The following is an 18,292-nucleotide window of genomic DNA, read 5'->3' as shown; positions in this document are numbered from 1 at the left end:
TGCACTATTACGAAAACTCCCAATTAAGAACCAAAACAGTAGATAAACGGTTGACACATTTCGCAAAAAATAAATCATTTGACATGTCAACACAGAGCGCGCTCCAATGAAATCATTGGCAAACCCAAAGGAGTCAACTTAATGGACTTGAGACGCACAGTTAATATTACTTTCCAATGATTTGGAAGAAAAGATAACAGCAGTTGTTTAACTAAGCTGTCCTCTTTTTCCACGTCTCCACGTTTCACCTCTCAGAAAGAGATGAAAGCGATTGCAATGAATCAGAAACGGCTGCTCTGCTTTCCACAATGAGTTATTAGCTCAGTCTCACTATGGGACAATGTAAAAATGGATCCATTCTCATAGAAACAGAAAACAAAAGCAGTGTGTCTAGTAAAACAAATGATGAAAGCCATATCATTCTTTCAAAACACCTCATCTCTCCATCCATTGCATGAACAAAATATGTGCTGCACTGAATATTTGAAGTGACGCAGTGAATTCTGAAAAAAAAAAAAATATTAACAATTTATACTGTAGTACATTTCTTATAGAACACCTACATGTCTCACCTGTGACAGAGACTTCCTGAGGGTGATGAGCTGGACAGACTGCCCTGATGACTGACCCTGGTCTGATAAAACCGTTTTGATCTTTTCCTTCTCTATGGCCACTGTGTTGAACGCAGACTTTAGCAGAGAATGGACTGCAAAGAAAAGAACCAGAAATGCCTTTTAAACACACCCTCTAGTTACAACTCTTCAGTATTGCTTTCTCTTTATTTTAGGGCTAGGGTCTAGTGTAAAGCCACATGAAGTGTAAATAAATCTGTTGGTTGGTGTCAAATGTATTCCAATAGTCTAAAACAGGGTTTCTTAAACTGTTTCAGTCTATGACCCAAATGAGGTTTTCTGTGTTTTTCCTGGGACCCAAGCTTATGAAAACATGCAACTATTTGTAAATATGGGTACATTCCATTGCCCTTATGCCTAAAGCAAATGCAATATAGACAAAAAATATATATACCCATATAAATATGAATGTTTATTGTTCCCCATTAAAAACACACTTCTTCCTGCTGTAGATTTATTATTTATTTTATTTTACCTTTATTTAACTAGGCAAGTCAGTTAAGAACAAATTCTTATTTTCAATGACGGCCTAGGAACAGTGGGTTAACTGTCTGTTCAGGGGCAGAACGACAGATTTGTACCTTGTCAGCTCGGGGGTTTGAACTTGCAACCTTCCGGTTATTAGACCAACGCTCTAACCACTAGGCTACCCTGCCGCCCCAGACCCTTGTGAGTGTTTGCCAAAAAAACATCTTGCTTCAATCAGTTTATTCCAGTTCAGAATAAAAATGATGACTTACATTTTAACTGCAACAGTTCCAATCTAGACTTGTTTTCAACAATTTCTACAGTAATATGTACAGTAGGCCCGATCATTTTTAGGGTTGCACTATCAGTAGCTAGCTGGCTTGCTTTGGCTAACGGCAACTAACTAGCCATTAGCTGTGTAGAAGGTGATTGTTTGAAAGAAACTCACATCGGCTACTGTGAGATATTATTTCTGCTTATCATCAACACCTGTAATAAAATGACAACAATGCCTTGCTAGCTGACGTCCACTGCCCTGTCTTTCCAAGGGGTCCCTGGTTTTACCGTCATGCTGTTTGGTCAGGACGTGTTGTTTTTAAATTTGTTCGTTTTGAGACACTCATTACCAAGCACTTCCCCGCACAAAAAACATGGTGGGCGCTCCTAGTTATTTATCAAAGTTTGTATCAAACCAAGAGAGAGAAACTCATCGCTATATTTGCGTTTCGTGACGACTGAGTTCAGTCAGAACTTGTGGCTAGCGTGAGAGTCCATTGGATGACAGAGGTGCATCGGAATGCGGAGCCAGTGGCTCACAGAGCATCGTCTGCTGCTGAACGACAGCGCCGCAGTGTGTGGGTCGCCGAGGGATCGTCACGAAAACTGCAGAAAAAAAAGAACCACGAAGCACATCTCCCTCCCACTCGCGCAGTGGCCAAACTGTGCAGACACAGCTACTAAGCAGAGAGCGCAGTTGCACTTGGCCAAATCAATGAGTCACTCATGAAATAATGATACATTTACTCTGACACGTCGCGACCCACCATTAACAGGTCCAAAGTGGGTCGCGACCCATACTTATAGACAGTCTGGTCTAACATGACCTTTCTATTCAGTGCAGCAGCCTGTATGTGTGTCTGCGTCTGTCTGTCGGTGTATGTGTGTGTGTGTGTGTGTGTCACCTTTCTGAGCGATGAGGCAGAAGTCCTCCTGCAGTTTGATGTAGTCGCCTCCACACTCTATTGTGTCAGGGGCCAGACGAGAGGCAGGGGTCTGGATGTCCACCAGCTCAGCACTCAGGTTGGGGTTTGAGGAGTGGAGGCGAACTGGAGACATGCTGGCACTCACAGGGAGAGACGGGACCTGAGAGGGAGGAGGGAAGTGGGGCACTGTAAGTACCACCTGGAAGACTTACAGTGCCCTCAGAAAGTATTCAGACCCCTTTACTTTCCCCACATTTTGTTGTGTTACAGTCGGAATAAAAAATGGATTACACTGAGATTGTGTCACTCATCTATACACAATACCACATAATGTCCAAGTGGTTTGTAGATGATTATTTTTTAATTAATAAAAGATTAAAAGATGAAATGTCTCGAGTCAATAAGTATTCAACCCCTTTGTTATTCAAGATCAGAAAACTGATCAACAACATTGTAGTTACTCCACAATATTAACCTAAATGACAAAGTGAAAAGAAGCCTGTACAGAATTACAAATATTCCAAAACATGCATCCTGTTTGGAACAAGTCACTAAAGTAATACTGCAAAAAATGTACCAAATACATTTTTTTTTGTCCTGAAAACAAAGCGTTGTTTGGGGCAAATCCAACACAACACATCACTGAGTACCACTCTTCATATTTTCAACCATGGTGGTGGCTACATCATGTTATGGGTATGCTTGTCATTGGCATGGACTAGGGAGTTTTATAGGATAAAAAGAAATGGAATACAGCTACAAGCATAGGGAAAATCCCAGAGGAAAACCTGGTTGTCTGCTTTCCAACAGACACTGTAAGACAAATACACCTTTCAGCAGGACAACAACCTAAAACACAAGGCCAGATTGGTGAGAATTGTTTTTATTTCATCCATTTTGAATTCAGGCTGTAACACAACAACATGTGGAATAAGTCAATGGGTATGAATACTTTCTGAAGGCACTGTAGGTGGTGGGAATGTGGGCCAAGTTATGTGTCTACAGAAAGGACTGAATGGGTCCAGATTAAGCTCAAGTTCTGGCTCCTTATATAACACCCTTCTGCTGTCTCTTCAGCTAAATATTTGAGCACACAGACTGATAGTAAATAATAGATAGATACGCACACTTGTATGTTTGTTTACATCCCTCTATAAATCACACTAAGTCTGCCAAGTCATTGGAGACACTGAAACACAGTTGAATCAGAGGCTTTGTTCCAACCAATGTTCTTTTCATGTTCCTCAGCTATAAATAAACCATAAAACAAGGAAAAAACCTTTCCCCTTGTTTCTCCTGGACTGATGACTCACTCGTTCATCAACACTACGTATCCCAGAGGGCCGCTGGTGAGGAAACGGTTGGTTCTGGGCTACATAATCTACCAGAACACCCGTAGTGATAAGAACTCAGTATCATGAAGGAAAAGGCTTTTAAACGGCCTGTTGTTGCAAATCGGCCATTGGAACAGTTTTCAAAAACGGAGCGTTATATGAATTCAAAGCATGACTAGCCTTTTCCCAAAGCAGTAGAGAGTGTTAAAAGTAAATAGGGGAATTTAGTCAATATAAGAAAAAAGCAGACGGCTGCACAATGAGGGCATTCGGACACAGAAAGACTGCCTTGAATGTGTCTGGGGCATTTTGTATGGAGGCTACAAAACCAGAAACAATTCCAAAGAGCTATGTGTGTGCGTGAGACAGAAAAAGAGAGAGACTGGATATCTAAGAAATAAGAGGTACCTGAAGCTGCAATTTTGCATCTTTGCCGACACTTTTTGTTCTCCATCTTCTGTTCATGCGCTTGTCTTTCTTTGACATGTCTACACAATTGCTCTACATAACAAACACGGATCAGAATATGTGAGAGGTGGTTAATAAGACAAGCAAAGATTGCATCATCACTAAGAGAGAAGCAATGATGCCAGATAACATAGGAGCAATGATGCCAGATAACATAGGAGCAATGATGCCAGATAACATAGCAGCAATGATGCCGGATAACATAGGAGCAATCATGCCAGATAGCATAGGAGCAATGATGCCAGATAACATAGCAGCAATGATGCCGTATAACATAGGAGCAATGATGCCAGATAACATAGGAGCAATGATGCCAGATAACATAGCAGCAATGATGCCGGATAACATAGGAGCAATCATGCCAGATAGCATAGGAGCAATGATGCCAGATAACATAGCAGCAATGATGCCGTATAACATAGGAGCAATGATGCCGTATAACATAGGAGCAATGATGCCAGAAAACGTAGCAGCAATGACAGTTAACCCACACATACCCCTTTTTCTCCCCAGTTTCGTGGTATCCAATTGTTTTAGTAGCTACTATCTTGTCTCATCGCTACAACTCCCGTACGGTCTCCGGAGAGACGAAGGTTGAAAGTCATGCGTCCTCCGATACACAACCCAACCAAGCCGCACTGCTTCTTAACATCCAACCCGGAAGCCAGCCGCACCATGTCAGAGGAAACACTGTGCACCTGGCAACCTTAGTTAGCGCGCACTGCGCCCGGCCCGCCACAGGAGTCGCTGGTGTGCGATGAGACAAGGATTTCCCTACCGGCCAAACCCTCCCTAACCCGGACGACACTAGGCCAATTGTGCGTCGCCACACGGACCTCCCGGTCGCGGCCGGTTACGACAGAGCCTGGGCGCGAACCGAGAGTCTCTGGTGGCGCAGCTGGCGCTGCAGTACAGCGCCCTTAACCACTGCGCCACCCGGTAGGCAACCCACACATTGTTAGCTATGAAATTGAGGATGGGATCGTCTCCACACAATTGAGTAAATTGTTTTTTTTATCTTAATGAAGAATTCTTTCTCTTAATGAAATGTAACGATTCAAAGCAAATGGCAAACATTCAAACGTTGATGCTCTTAATCAAATGCAATTTGTTATACATCGATTGGAAAGCAACAATGAATTATGTGAGTCTATTAGAGGGTGTCGATGTACAGTGACAGAGATGAAGGCTGTGTTGGAAACGGATTGGGCCTCACACAGCCTGACCATGAGGCCCAGAGATACACACCTCCATCCATTAGAGTAACAGCCCCCCCCCACACTCAGACACTGCTGTGCTAAGATTAAACTCTCCCTACTTCTTGCTATGTGCGTGTGTGTCTGTGTGTGTCTGTCTGTCTGTGTGTGTGTTACCTGCATGTCAGTGAAATTAGGAGCCGACTGGGTCCTCTGTAAGATCTCCAGGCTCTGCAGTAACTTGCTCAGCTCTATCAGGCTGGACTGGCAGCGGGCGAGCTCTGGGAAGAAGCAACACAAGGCAATGTGTCACACACTGGAAGACCACGTCTGACACAACGTGACTCATCGTTTTTTCCACCACTGCTGTGTTTAACAAATGAGAGAACCATTATGGAAAAACAAATATCCTCATTAGTTTAAGTAACAAAGTGGAATAATATGACAGGCAGTTGCTACTAGGGTTGCAAAAGGTAATTTACGAATGTTACCGGAATCTTCAGTCATTTTGGTAATTAACAGCAAGTCTATGGCAATCTATCGTAACTTTTGTCATTTATACTTGAATAACTTAATTTTTTTTCTCCAATGAATATACAGTATTAATATTGTCCATGAGTTTCCAGTCGACCGACCATATGGTTCAAGAGAAAACAGCAAAATAATCTAATCAACAATGGCATTATTTTCAATTACTTCTGCAACTCGTCCAATTATGGACTTTACATATTGACATAGTAAAATAAATAATAGTGTAAAAGAAAAATAAGGATATTTAACGCTGAAACCCTTATATGAAACACTAAATGATGTTCATTAAGTTGATGGTTGATATTTATGTTTTACAGCTTTGATATTCTCTGTGATAATCTGAACTACCCAAAAGGGCCACTAGACGTATTGTGATAGATTACATAAAATCCTTGAAAGATTCAAAAATTCTGGTAGTTTACTGGTAAACTTTGAAAGTTTCCAGTAATATACCCTCCTTTTGCAACCCTAGTTGCTACTATCAGGAGCTATTGTAAATCAGACATGGGCATGAGGAGAATAACCCATCATATGAATAATACAGTAAATCTTTCAATGTTGGCAGGGAAAGGGAAATATATTGCTGATCCTTATCATCCCGATATAATAGATGGATGTTTCACAGCAGTGGTGGTGGGAGGAGAGCACTTACCCTCTGTACACTTGTCCATCTCCTCCGACTCCTGAAGCCATGCGGCCACTTTGCTCTGTCCGTTACTGTAGGAGGCCGGCAGGCTGCTGCTGCTCGGGACTGGGGGGGACTGCCATGATGGAAGGGTGGTGGGTTTGGGCTGCTGGAGGACAGGGATAGAGACACATGGGGGTTGGGTTAGTAAACACACCTCAGACATACAGTATGTATACCTTCTGAATAACACACACCAGATGTGAGAGAAACATGTGCGTTTCCTGCTTTCCGAGTCACATTCTAACAGAATTCATGCTTTCTAAAAGAAATTCTAAGAGAAATCATTCTTTCTAAGAGAAATGAGAATAGAATTCTTGCTTTCTAAGAGAAATGAGTATAGTAACTGTGAAGCAAAGGACAGGAGATATAGCATGTCCAAATCACCAAAGATTTCCTACTCAGAACAGTAAAGATTTTCTGCATCCTCACCACTTCAAAGCCACAGATCTTTATTGACTCACGTCCTGTGAGAGTGCTGATCAGTAAGAGCCCGTAGCGCGCAGGCCGAGACCCAGGCCCAGCTGCTCTGAATACAGGTTTGTTTGATGAGTCCTAATAACCTGAGTCTGCCAGAGACTCTCCCCTCCCTGGGGGATTCAGTGCCATTAGTCTTATAATTAGCTCGGTAACCGAGCAGGGTTGTTAGAACCCCGTCACAAATGAAAATGTTGAGTGGCTGTATATTGAAACGTTAACAGCGTTGTATGAGGGCCACTACCACCATGTAAACCCAACCTGAGTCAGACAGACGTAAAAGTTCAGCTTACCACAGCAGAGAACAACTGTGCCGAGGTAACCGCCAGGGAAGAGAGGCCCACCTTTACGTCATGTTGTCCCGCAATGGGGGTGGGGGCTGGCTGAGGGTGGGGGTGTGGGATGGGGGACTCGGTGGTGGCAGGGGGAGGGAACGTCCTTATGGTGGCGTCTCGGGGGGAGCGGACGATCTCGTTCTGCCGGTAGAGACGGTGGTGGCGCAGCTTGACCACCCAGGAGTCAAAGATGTCTGGAGACTTGACCTGGGAAGAGAGAAGAGGGGAAAGGAATAGAAGAGACGTGAGAAGGAGAGGAAAGGGCATAGTCTTTGAATAATGCAAATGTAGAGTGATGCCACAGTAAATCCAATCTAATGTTATTTGTCACATGCTTCGTAAACAACAGGTGTTGACCAACAGTGAAATGCTTATGTAGGCTACTCTACCTAGACTACATGACCAAAAGTATGTGGACACCCACTCGTTGAAGATTTCATTCCAAAATCATGGCCATTAATATGGAGTTGGTCCCCCCCTTTGCTGCTATAACAGCCTACACTCTTCTGGGAAGGCTTTCCACTAGATGTTGGAACATTGCTGCAGGGAATTGCTTCCATTCAGTCACAACAGCATTAGTGAGGACGGGCACTGATGTTGGGCGATTAGGCCTAATGCGTTTCATTCATCCCCAAGGAGTTCGATGGGGTTGAGGTCAGGGCTCTGTGCAGTCAAGTTCTTCTACACCGATCTCGACAAACCATTTGTGTATGAACCTCGCTTTGTGTACGTACATTGTCATGCTGAAACAAGAAAGGGCCTTTCCCAAACTGCTGGATGCACAGAATCTAGAATGTCACTGTATGCTGTAGCGTTAACATTTCCCTTCACTGGAACTAAGGGGCCTAGCCCGAACCATGAAAAACAGTCCCAGACCATTATTTCTCCTCCACCAAACTTTACCGCTGGCACTCTGCATTTGGACAGGTAGCGTTCTTCTGGCCTCCGCCAAAACCAGATTCGTCTGTCAGACTGCCAGATGGGGAAGAGTGATTCATCACTCCAGAGAAGGCGTTTCCACTGCTCCAGGGTCCAATGGCGGCGAGCTTTACACCACTCCAACCGGCGCTTGGCATTGCGCATGGTGATCTTAGGCTTGTGTGCACTTACATAGTGCAGATATTTGACACACCTTGGAAAGGTGGCATCCGATGACGGTGCCACATTAAAAATCACTGAGTTCTTCAATAAGGCCATTCTACTGTCAATGTTTGTCTATGGAGATTGCATGGCTGTGTGCTCGATTTTATACACTTGTCAGCAACGGGTGTGGCTGAAATAGCCGAATCCACTAATTTGAAGAGTGTCCATATCTTTTACATATATTGATCAAAAATATAAACGCAACATGTAAAGTGTTGGTATCATGTTTCATGAGCTGAAATAAAATATCCCAGAAATGTTCCATATGGACAAAAAGCTTACTTTTCTCAGATGTTGTGCATCCCTGTTAGTGAGCATTTTATCCTTTGTCAAGATAAAGTCCTTTTGTGGGGAAAACTCTCTCTGATTGGCTGGGCCTGGTTCCCCAGTAGGTGGGCCTGGCTCCCAAGTGGGTGGCCCCTGCCCAGTCATGTGAAATCCATAGATTGAATTTATTTCAATCGACTGATTTCCTTATATGAACTGTAACACAGCAAAATCTTTGAAATTGTTACATTTTTGCTCCGTGTAGAAATTGTCCTCTTCCTAACTTAGCCTATATCATCCATCATTTGTATCTCGGTCACAATGAAGCTTACTTTGAGGTGGTAGATATGCTCCTCTGTGTCCAAGTCAATGCGGCGGGCCCTCTTCTTGATGGACATGACTGACAGACCCACATCAATGCAGCCATGCAGTTTGGCTTTCTGAATCTTAGAAAAGAGAGTTTAACAGAAGTCAACGTATGTCATGTAAGCAGGTGTGATCACTCATTGTTGCTGTGTAAATAAATGGAATCTTAAGGTGAAGAAAAAAAAGAAAAGAGCATCACGATGGAAAGCTACAGACCTACTTGTCTCTAAAGTCTTATTCAAAAGTAACCATCATGTGATTCAGCACTATTACGCAACATCATGCATTGAGGCTAGTTTGCCAGTTCGGTTCAAAGAGATCAAGGCTGACAAGAACATGGCTGCTTCCAGGAAGCCCTGTGAAAGGAAGGGCCCTTTGTACACATCTGATTAGTGTGGACGCAGCAGTTTAGCCAGTAATTTGGAGATTTCCTGCAGGCTGACTTGGGCAGCTGAAACACAATGGGCAGAGTGACCCTGGGGGTGTTTCTGCTGAGTCACCATGGTGCCACAGCCATGCCAAGCGAGGCTGCCCTCGGTCTCTGCCCCGTGGCTACTAGTCAGGGTTACTCACATCAATGGGCGACTTGGAGTACTTCAGCATCCCATTGTCCAGGACAAAAAAACGCTTTGGAAAAACAACAACAACAAAACATTGAGTTGGTGACTAGCAGCACTTGTCTCTAGAAATATATGTCCTTTTGAGAATTGTGTTTGGTGACTTTTCTGAAGGGTTTCGCAAACAAGGAAATCGATGAAAACAAGTAAACAGTTTTGTGTCCCACTCGGTCATTAAAGTCCTACCTTGTGCCAGCCTTTCAGCGGCCATTTTCGCTTCTTCAGCATGAAGCCCTCGTGTTTATCTGGCCTCTGGACGTTGCTCTGACCGATTCTCAGTCCCTCAATGATTTCCCAGCTGTCTGCCTCCTAGGGATGGAGAGAGAAACAGAGCCGTGTCGGAACTCATCTGTTCACTTCTCCAGGGTCAGGGAACACAGCAGCAGTCAAGAAACGCCCCCGGCCTTGGCCGCATCGCATTCTACCTGTAAACAGTATGAATAATAGATACTACCAGCTATAACAGAAATACTACTAGTATACTACAGTATATTACATCGAACCGGGCATTTTGTCTAACTATTTACAGAAATACTGCCCGATTGAGTATCTTGTAGCCCTCTCAGCATTTACACTCCATTAGCTTTCCCTTAGTCTGCTCTCCTGTTTCTGTTGGCTCTGCAAATCACAGGGCTCCTCTGGAGTGGAGGGAGGGATGGGGTCAGGTAAGGATACGTATGACAGGGCAGAAGTGTCCCACTATAAGACAGAGACCCGGGAGAATCCCCACTGGGCTGTGTGGATCGGGCGATGGTCAGGTGAGGTTACAGCTGAATACGGAAACATTATTATCTGCCTAATAAGAGTCCCCTGCAGCGCTGACAGCCCAGTGTGTGTGTGTGTGTGTGTGTGTGTGTGTGTGTGTGTCTGCGTGTGTCTGCGTGTGTGCATGACAGGATGAGGCATCACTCACCACCCAGGGATTACTATAGGCCATGAAGGGTCATGTGGCTATAACCACACACACAACACCCAGGGCAAAACAAACTGTTGGCTGCTGCACTGTTGTGGACAAAAATACACCTCTCACCTTGCAACAACCTCCTCTCGCTCTCTGTGTCTGTTTCTATGTGTGGGTCTCTCTCTGTGTGTGTGTGTGTGTGTGTGTGTGTGTGTGTGTGTGTGTGTGTGTGTGTGTGTGTGTGTGTGTGTGTGTGTGTGTGTGTGTGTGTGTGTGTGTGTGTGTGTGTGTGTGTGTGTGTGTGTGTGTGTGAGAGAGAGAGAATAACATTGGACGGCCTAATAAATATGGCAAAGTAGACTTGACTTCAGTGTGTAACAACCAGCTTTTTAACCAGCCCAGTGCAGAAAGCCAGAGACTACAGCTGGTATTCTGTTCTGGTCTGCCCCAGTTCAGTCACCATAGCAGCCTGGGAGGAGAAGTAGGCCATTCCAAGTCCTCTATTTAAAAAGTTCAACTCACCTTCCAAAGAAATTAATTCAAAAAACGAGATGCTTCCGAAGAAGTTAATTCAGAAACGTTTGCATACTTGCCCCCATTACGCTTGAATACGAAGAGGAATGAAAGCATCATAACCACTAAATCTGTATCCTCACAATGTTGGAGGATAGATGGATTGAGGTGGCTCCAATAATATACAACTTTGTTGTCCCAATACACAGTAATCAGGCTTCCAGCTCCCTGTTTGTGCTTGATAGACAAAGAACAAGAGCAAAGCCTCAGTTCACTAAAACAACTTCCCTGTGTAGTTTATTATTATTATTAAAATAATGGTCATGAGTCATTCTCTCACTTCTAAAGAAATAAATCTACACTACATTAAATAAAAGCTTGCTCATACTGCAACAGAGGACAGCAGATTTATTTACTTCAACATCCTCTCAAGATTCAAACAACCCAAAGATCAAAGTATATACAGTACCAGTCAAAGGTTTGGAAACACCTACTCATTCAAGGGGTTTTCTTTATTTTTAATATTTTCTACATTGTAGAATAATAGCGAAGGCATCAAAACTATGAAATAACACATGGAATCATGAAGTAACCAAAAATGTAGCCATCCTTTGCCTTGATGACAGCTTTGCACACTCTTGGCATTCTCCCAACCAGCTTCACCTGGAATGCTTTTCCAACAGTCTTTTCCAACATATGCTGAGCATTTGCTGGCTGCTTTTCCCTCCATCTGCGGTCCAACTCATCCCAAACCATCTCAATTGGGTTGTCGGGCGATTGTGAAAGCCAGGTCATCTGATGCAGCACTACATCACTCTCCTTCCCACTAAGCCCAAACCAGATGGGATGTAGCATCGCTGCAGATTGCTGTGGTAGCCATGCTGGTTAAGTGTGCCTTGAATTCTAAATAAATCACAGACAGTGTCAACAACAAAGCACCCCCACACCATCACACCTCCTCCTCCATGCTTCACGGTGAGAACCACACATGCAGAGATCATCTGTTCACCTACTCTGTGTCTCACAAAGACACGGCAGTTGGAACCAAAAATCTCAAATTTGGACATCAGAACAAAGGACAGATTTCCACTGCTCTAATGTCCATAGTTTGTGTTTCTTGGCCCAAGGATGTCTCTTCTTCTTATTGGTGTCCTTCAGTAGTGGTTTCTTTGAAGCAATTCGACCACGAAGGCCTGATTCACACAGTCTCCTTGATGTGTCTGTTAGTTGAACTCTGTGAAGCATTTATTCTGAGGCTGGTAGCTCTAATGAACTTATCCTCTGCAGCAGAGGTAACTCTGGGTCTTCCTTTCCTGTGGTGGTCCTCATGAGAGACAGTTTCATCATAGTGCTTCATGGTTTTTGCAACTGCACTTTCAAAGTTCTTGAAATTTTCCGGATTGACTGACCTTCATGTCTTAAAGTAATGATGGACTGTCATTTCGCTTTGCTTATTTGAGCTGTTCTTGCCATAAAATGGACTTGGTCTTTTACCAAATAGGGCTATCTTCTGTATTCCATCCCTACCTTGTCACAACACAACTGATTGGTTCAAACGCATTAAGAATGAAAGAAATTCCACAAATTAACTTTAACAAGGCACACCTGTTAATTGAAATGCATTCCAGGTGACTACCTCATGAAGCTGGTTGAGAGAATGCAAACAGTATGCAATACTGTCATCAAGGCAAAGGGTGGCTACTTTGAAGAATATTAAATATTTTTTTGATTTGTTTAACACTTTTTTGGTTACTACATGATTCCATGTGTTATTTTATAGTTTTAATGTCTTCACTATTATTGAACAATGTAGAAAATGAAGAATAACCCTGGAATGAGTAGATGTGTCCAAACTTTTGACTGGAGACTGTGTATATTTATTTGTATGAAGTCGGCTATCTTATGAAGACCTAGGCCTAATAAAGCATTGTAAAAAAGGCCCCAGGCTTCCTAAAAATGTTTCATTTCCGCTTTAACGTAGTCTAAATCGTTTTACTGCCTGGGATTGTGATTTAATAGCCATGATATCCACTGGATCCAACGCGTGACTGATTATTCCACTGCTTTAAAGCTTGCAATGCATTATGCATCCACCAGCATGGAAAGAGTATAAACCTATCAAATGTCCAGGCTATTGATATCTTTCAATGGTAACTAACTACCAGCTCATGGGACCAACCGTCATTGGTACACAGTGGTATAGTAGGCTACATTCATCTCCAATACTGCAATGAAATCAAACCGTTACTACAGGTAAGGTCTTTAGGAGCAGGGAAAAGGACCAACTGTCCTTGGGGACAAATTAGGGTAAATCTGGACTATAACTATCTAGACCTACACGGCACGGCAGAAGCAGAATTCCTATGGCAGCTTCATCGGACACATCTGTTTTCCCAGGGACTCCCAGAGTAACAACAGCGCATTGAGGGCATACTACTGCTGCTTGAGCATTAGGCAACATACCGCCTTGTTTGGTATGTTCGCTGTGTATTGAAGCACACCTAACAAACTCAAATCCGGCAATGCTGACACCACAACACTTGAGACCATGTTGATTTTGTGTCGCGAAGCACGGCAACTCACCTGCAACCTAAACAACAACAAGTAGCAGGCTGAGATTTGCCAGAGGAACATCCACACCGTAGTGACTAATCCCCCATCACGATGGATGTTAATTCAAGTACCACATTAAGTACCCATTGGACCCTAGCGCTGATCAGAAGCAGACAACCTAAGTGCCAGGCATTGGTAATCACTGCCAATGTGATTGTAACGAGACGAGAGTCATTTGCTGCAGTCTTGGGTTTTGCTTTGCCATAAATCTGAGTGTGAGAGGGGCTGGGCTGTTGCTGCGCTACTGATGAGATGTAACACCGTGTGAGGTAATATAAACACTGCCTGCATTCCAAATGGCACCCTATTCCCTAAATAGTGCAATACTTTTGACCAGGGCCCATAGGGAATATAGAGAATTGTACACTGAGTGTACAAAACATTAGGAACACCTTCCGAATAGTAAGTTGCACAGTCTCAATTCGTCGGGGCATGGACTACAAGGTGTTGAAAGTGTTCCACAGGGATGCTGGTCCATGCTGACTCCAATGCTTCGCACAGCTGTGTCAAGTTAGCTGGATGTCCTTTGGGTGGTGGACCATTCTTGACACACAAACCTTGTGTGCCTAGCGCCTACTACCAGACCCCGTTTAAAGGCACTTTTATCTTTCGTCTTGCCTATTCAGCCTCTGAATGGCACAGATACACAATCCATGTCTCAATTGTCTCGAGGCTTAACAATCCCTCTAACCCGTCTCCACCCCGTCATCTACACTGATTGAAGTGGATTTAACAAGTGGCATCAATAAGGTGTTAGATTCCAAATATCAGAGTAAGAACTCCACGGACAATATGAAAGCTTAAACCAAGTTTATTCATCCCAGGGGTCGAACAGCTGAACAGACATAGACATATTCACACAAGCACTGATATTTAACCCTTTCTCCTATGAAGAGTCTCCTCCTACACATCTGAACAGCCAATACATCTCTGTTGCTAGACAAAACCTTAGTGATACCTGTTCTTCATCTGACCTGACCTCTGACCCAAAGTGCTCACTCCTCCCCAACTCACGGCTGTCATGGTGTTTGGTACCAGGCTGTGTCTCTTCTCATCCCAGAGGATCCCTCCCATAGGATCCCTGGTGGCAAACACTAACATATCCTGACATAATGTAAACATTACACATTATCCTCTCTCCCTCAGTGACATGAATAAGTACATTTCATATTATCAAAACCCAACAAAGTGATCATAGCTTTCACCTGGATTCACCTGGTCAGGCTGTCATGGAAAGAGCATGTGTCCCTAATGTTTTGTACAAGTGTGTAGGGAATAGGGTGCCATTTGGGCCTTTTCCACTGCCTCACTGTAGTAAACATGATTGACTCAGAGCTGCAGGAAGGGCGAGGGGAAGAAAGCACGGAGTTAAACCTTTAGGTGCCAGAAGGCAGAAGCCTGGTTAGTTGGAGTGAAAACCTACAGGACAGTAGCTCTCCAGGAACAGGGTTGGAGTGAAAACCTACAGGAGGGTAGCTCTCCAGGAACAGGGTTGGAGTGAAAACCTACAGGACGGTAGCTCTCCGGGAACAGGGTTAGAGAGCCCTGGTAAGGTGTGTGTCATCTCTCTGACAATGTAAAGTCATTATATTGGGCAGGTCCTCTCCTGAAATATTGCGCTTTTGACCTCAATGGGATAACCCAGTTAAACAAAAAATATTTTTAAAGGGACTTAATGTCTGGACACCCAAAACAAGGGCTTCATTGGATATACTTTTGCCACGGTGACAATGGCGGAGATGTATTATATTGTCAGCGCTTCGTCATCCTTTCATCTTCCATCAATGTGTTCTGACCATTACCATAAACACAGCCTCTATCTGCTGCTGCTGCTGTTCATAATCACGTCATTGATTTCTCCACAGCCATAAATCCACTAGTCATCTGCTATCAAAAGACTTTCCCTGCTCCCCCACAGAAGCATAAAGGGAAGCAAACGTTTCAGACTCATCATGTTCCTTATCTCCATGCCTCAGAACCATCTTATCACACCAAGAGACGGCAGACGGTTGTTATAGCATAGACAAAAAGGTTTGGGTGATTATCTAGACACACAGAGGGATGACTGTGTAGGATGTGCGCGGAATCAGTGTGTCGGTACTATACACTGCAGGTGGTGTCTCTAATTGCACTTGTGAGAGTCTCCAGTCCAGAGTGCCTAACGGTAGTCAGCAGCACAAGAGAAAGTGACATGCACTGATCCCCTAGGGACTGGATCTCATTAAGGCTTCCCCCACAAATAGCCACTGCACTCACTTTCCCCTCGCACACTGAAACACACTGCAGCCAGCCAAGCCTACCAAGGTCTTTTCCCTGGGTCTGTGGTCTGCACCACTTCCCCAGGAGTCTCTAGGGAGGATGTGACCCTTATACAGCAGTAAACACGCATACAGACACTGATACACACATACTCTTTCTACACCCCCTAACCACATAAACAACGAGGCAACAGAGTAATAAAAGATTACTCCTGGTGCTCGAGTTAATGCATCGCTACGGTGATGGCGATACTGAGCTGGGTTGAACCTGGTCGCGCCTTTCAACTCGGGAGCCAATGAGGACACAGGAGCAGCCTGTATTAACAAATCCCACCACATGGCCCCACCTCCAGCCTCAACACAACAATAGCTGTGTACTATAGTAGACAATCCTCTGGTACTTCCCTGGATCTACAGCATCTACCCAGGAAATTTCTACAGTAATGAAATACAACAGCAGTCACTATCGGCCAATAACCTTTCTAGGCATCGCAGTCTCACAAAGGACGAGTAAGGTGAATCAATTGGACAAGTGCCTAATTTCTTGCATGCCTCTTACCTCCCTTGCTCGCTACTTTAATTAAACTCATTAAATTTGCGGAGTAGGAATGGGACATCAATATGCTGTTTAGATTAGAGTGAATTCAGGGAACAGGCTAGAAGACCGCAGAGCTCACAAGGTCTCTTTGTACACCATGTACAGCACGACAGGGAACAGAGTAGGAGGCACAGGAAGGGTTAAATCTCTCATTTAGCAGCAAGCCTGACTGCTACTGTACGGGCCGCAATTCCTCCACCAACTCCCCAAAGCACTCCTCTTCAGAGAGCAATCTCCCATGGTTACGGGAATGCAGAAGTAGCTCCCACACAGCACAGAATACCAGAGCGTGCCACATGTTCACTGGTCCAATCGAGCCTTGGCTTTCTAACTCTACCTCATGAATTATTTACGATCCCCCCCCCCCCCCCCCCCATCGGAAAAGCTGTGATGTCAGAGATTCCAGATAAGTGTCCTGTTTCTCCATGGCTACGGTGATATGGCAGTTCAGTTCACAGACCGAGACAGTAGAAAGGCTTCCTCTTCACACACTTACAAAAGGGGCTAACATTTAAGCCCCTGTAAGCTGACCCTTAAAATAAAGAATGTTTCTAATTCATTGTTTACAATACCTCCCACTTAGGACATGGTGAACAGTGGACACAGATAAGCCACAATGCCAGGTATTGGCACCAGTACTCTACAACATACTACAGTGCACAACATAAAATGCCTAGAATGATAATAGTTACATACAGTGCATAGTCATCACCTCCTCATAATAGCACAGCTCACAGTAATCACCCTTACAGACTGCGCTCAGGGAGCTGTTACTTCCAGTCAGTCCCACTCTGTCTGTCTGCTGCTCCAGAGACAGTCTCAGGGGAGCCCGATTGAGTGAATCACACCACTACACTGTTCCCAGAGCAGCGGACTGTGTCTCGCTCTGTCTGTCTGGAGGCGGGCACCGCTTACCTGGCGGGTGTCGCGCTGGTACGAGGAGGACGAGGCGCTTTTGTGTGTGGGCGTGGACGCCTTGTGGTGGTGGACGGGCGTGGAGCACCTCTCCTCGGCGCTCATGGTGCGGTGGCTGCTCTGGCTGGGGTTCCTGTGGTGGTGGTAGGACATGGCTTCCCTCCCTATAGCACCCCTCTCTGTGGCTTTCCGACTGGACTCGGCTGTTCCTCCCTCAGCAGCGGCTCCAGGCCATGTGGGTAAACAGCATTATCTGATGCAGCTCTGCAGCACGCTTTCCCCAGCTCACGCTCCTCTCATCTGCAGCACAGACAGAGACAGACATGACACACAGACGTTAGGCTACGTTATGTTAACCCCTCCTCCTCCTCCCATCACTGTTTCCGGTTGTGCATCCATCCAGCCCAGAGCCTAAACGACACTACACACCCTAGCAATTCGAGTTCTAGCCAATTGAGCTTCAGCACCCCACCATTTAAGTGACAGCTAGCAAGATGCACATACAGCAGAGAGAGAGAGGGCACGTTACAGAGGGTCAAAGATCATGCCCCCAAGACATGCTAACCTCTCACCATTACCAATAACAGGAGAGGTTAGCATGTCTCGGGGGTATGATCTTTGACCCTCTAACTTTCTCACGTCATCATTGACGATTCATTACGGATTATCCTTAATCTTGGTAGCGTCTAGAGCTGGGTGAAATGCTGAGTGATACAGCTAATTTATTATTATAGTTAAGGGATCTACACTGACAAGTTTTACAAGGAGTACAT

At 44.5% G+C, this 18,292-nt stretch overlaps 1 protein-coding gene across 8 annotated transcripts in view; it reads right to left on the bottom strand.

Moving 5' to 3' along the window:
* Positions 1-18,292, bottom strand: part of osbpl6 (oxysterol binding protein-like 6) — a 60,340-nt gene that overhangs the window by 11,001 nt on the left and 31,047 nt on the right. For 2 of the 8 annotated variants that reach the window (XM_031795377.1, XM_031795406.1), the window contains exons 2-11: positions 17,520-17,819; positions 9,908-10,030; positions 9,678-9,731; positions 9,071-9,184; positions 7,287-7,535; positions 6,484-6,625; positions 5,478-5,581; positions 4,045-4,137; positions 2,282-2,462; positions 573-706 (exon numbers count right to left, since the gene is read on the bottom strand). In XM_031795377.1, the coding sequence (XP_031651237.1) occupies positions 573-706; positions 2,282-2,462; positions 4,045-4,137; positions 5,478-5,581; positions 6,484-6,625; positions 7,287-7,535; positions 9,071-9,184; positions 9,678-9,731; positions 9,908-10,030; positions 17,520-17,672 (1,347 nt within the window). In that variant the 5' untranslated portion in view covers positions 17,673-17,819. Of the gene's footprint in view, positions 1-563; positions 707-2,281; positions 2,463-4,044; positions 4,138-5,477; positions 5,582-6,483; positions 6,626-7,286; positions 7,536-9,070; positions 9,185-9,677; positions 9,732-9,907; positions 10,031-17,519; positions 17,820-18,292 lie in introns of all 8 variants that reach the window. The other 6 variants (XM_031795365.1, XM_031795370.1, XM_031795385.1 and 3 more) reach the window with 6 other exon arrangements.

The sequence above is a fragment of the Oncorhynchus kisutch genome, linkage group LG2, assembly GCF_002021735.2.
Source record: "Oncorhynchus kisutch isolate 150728-3 linkage group LG2, Okis_V2, whole genome shotgun sequence".
Lineage (NCBI taxonomy): Eukaryota > Metazoa > Chordata > Actinopteri > Salmoniformes > Salmonidae > Oncorhynchus > Oncorhynchus kisutch.
Note: the sequence above shows the minus strand (reverse complement) of the source record. Positions and strands in the feature narration are given on the sequence as shown.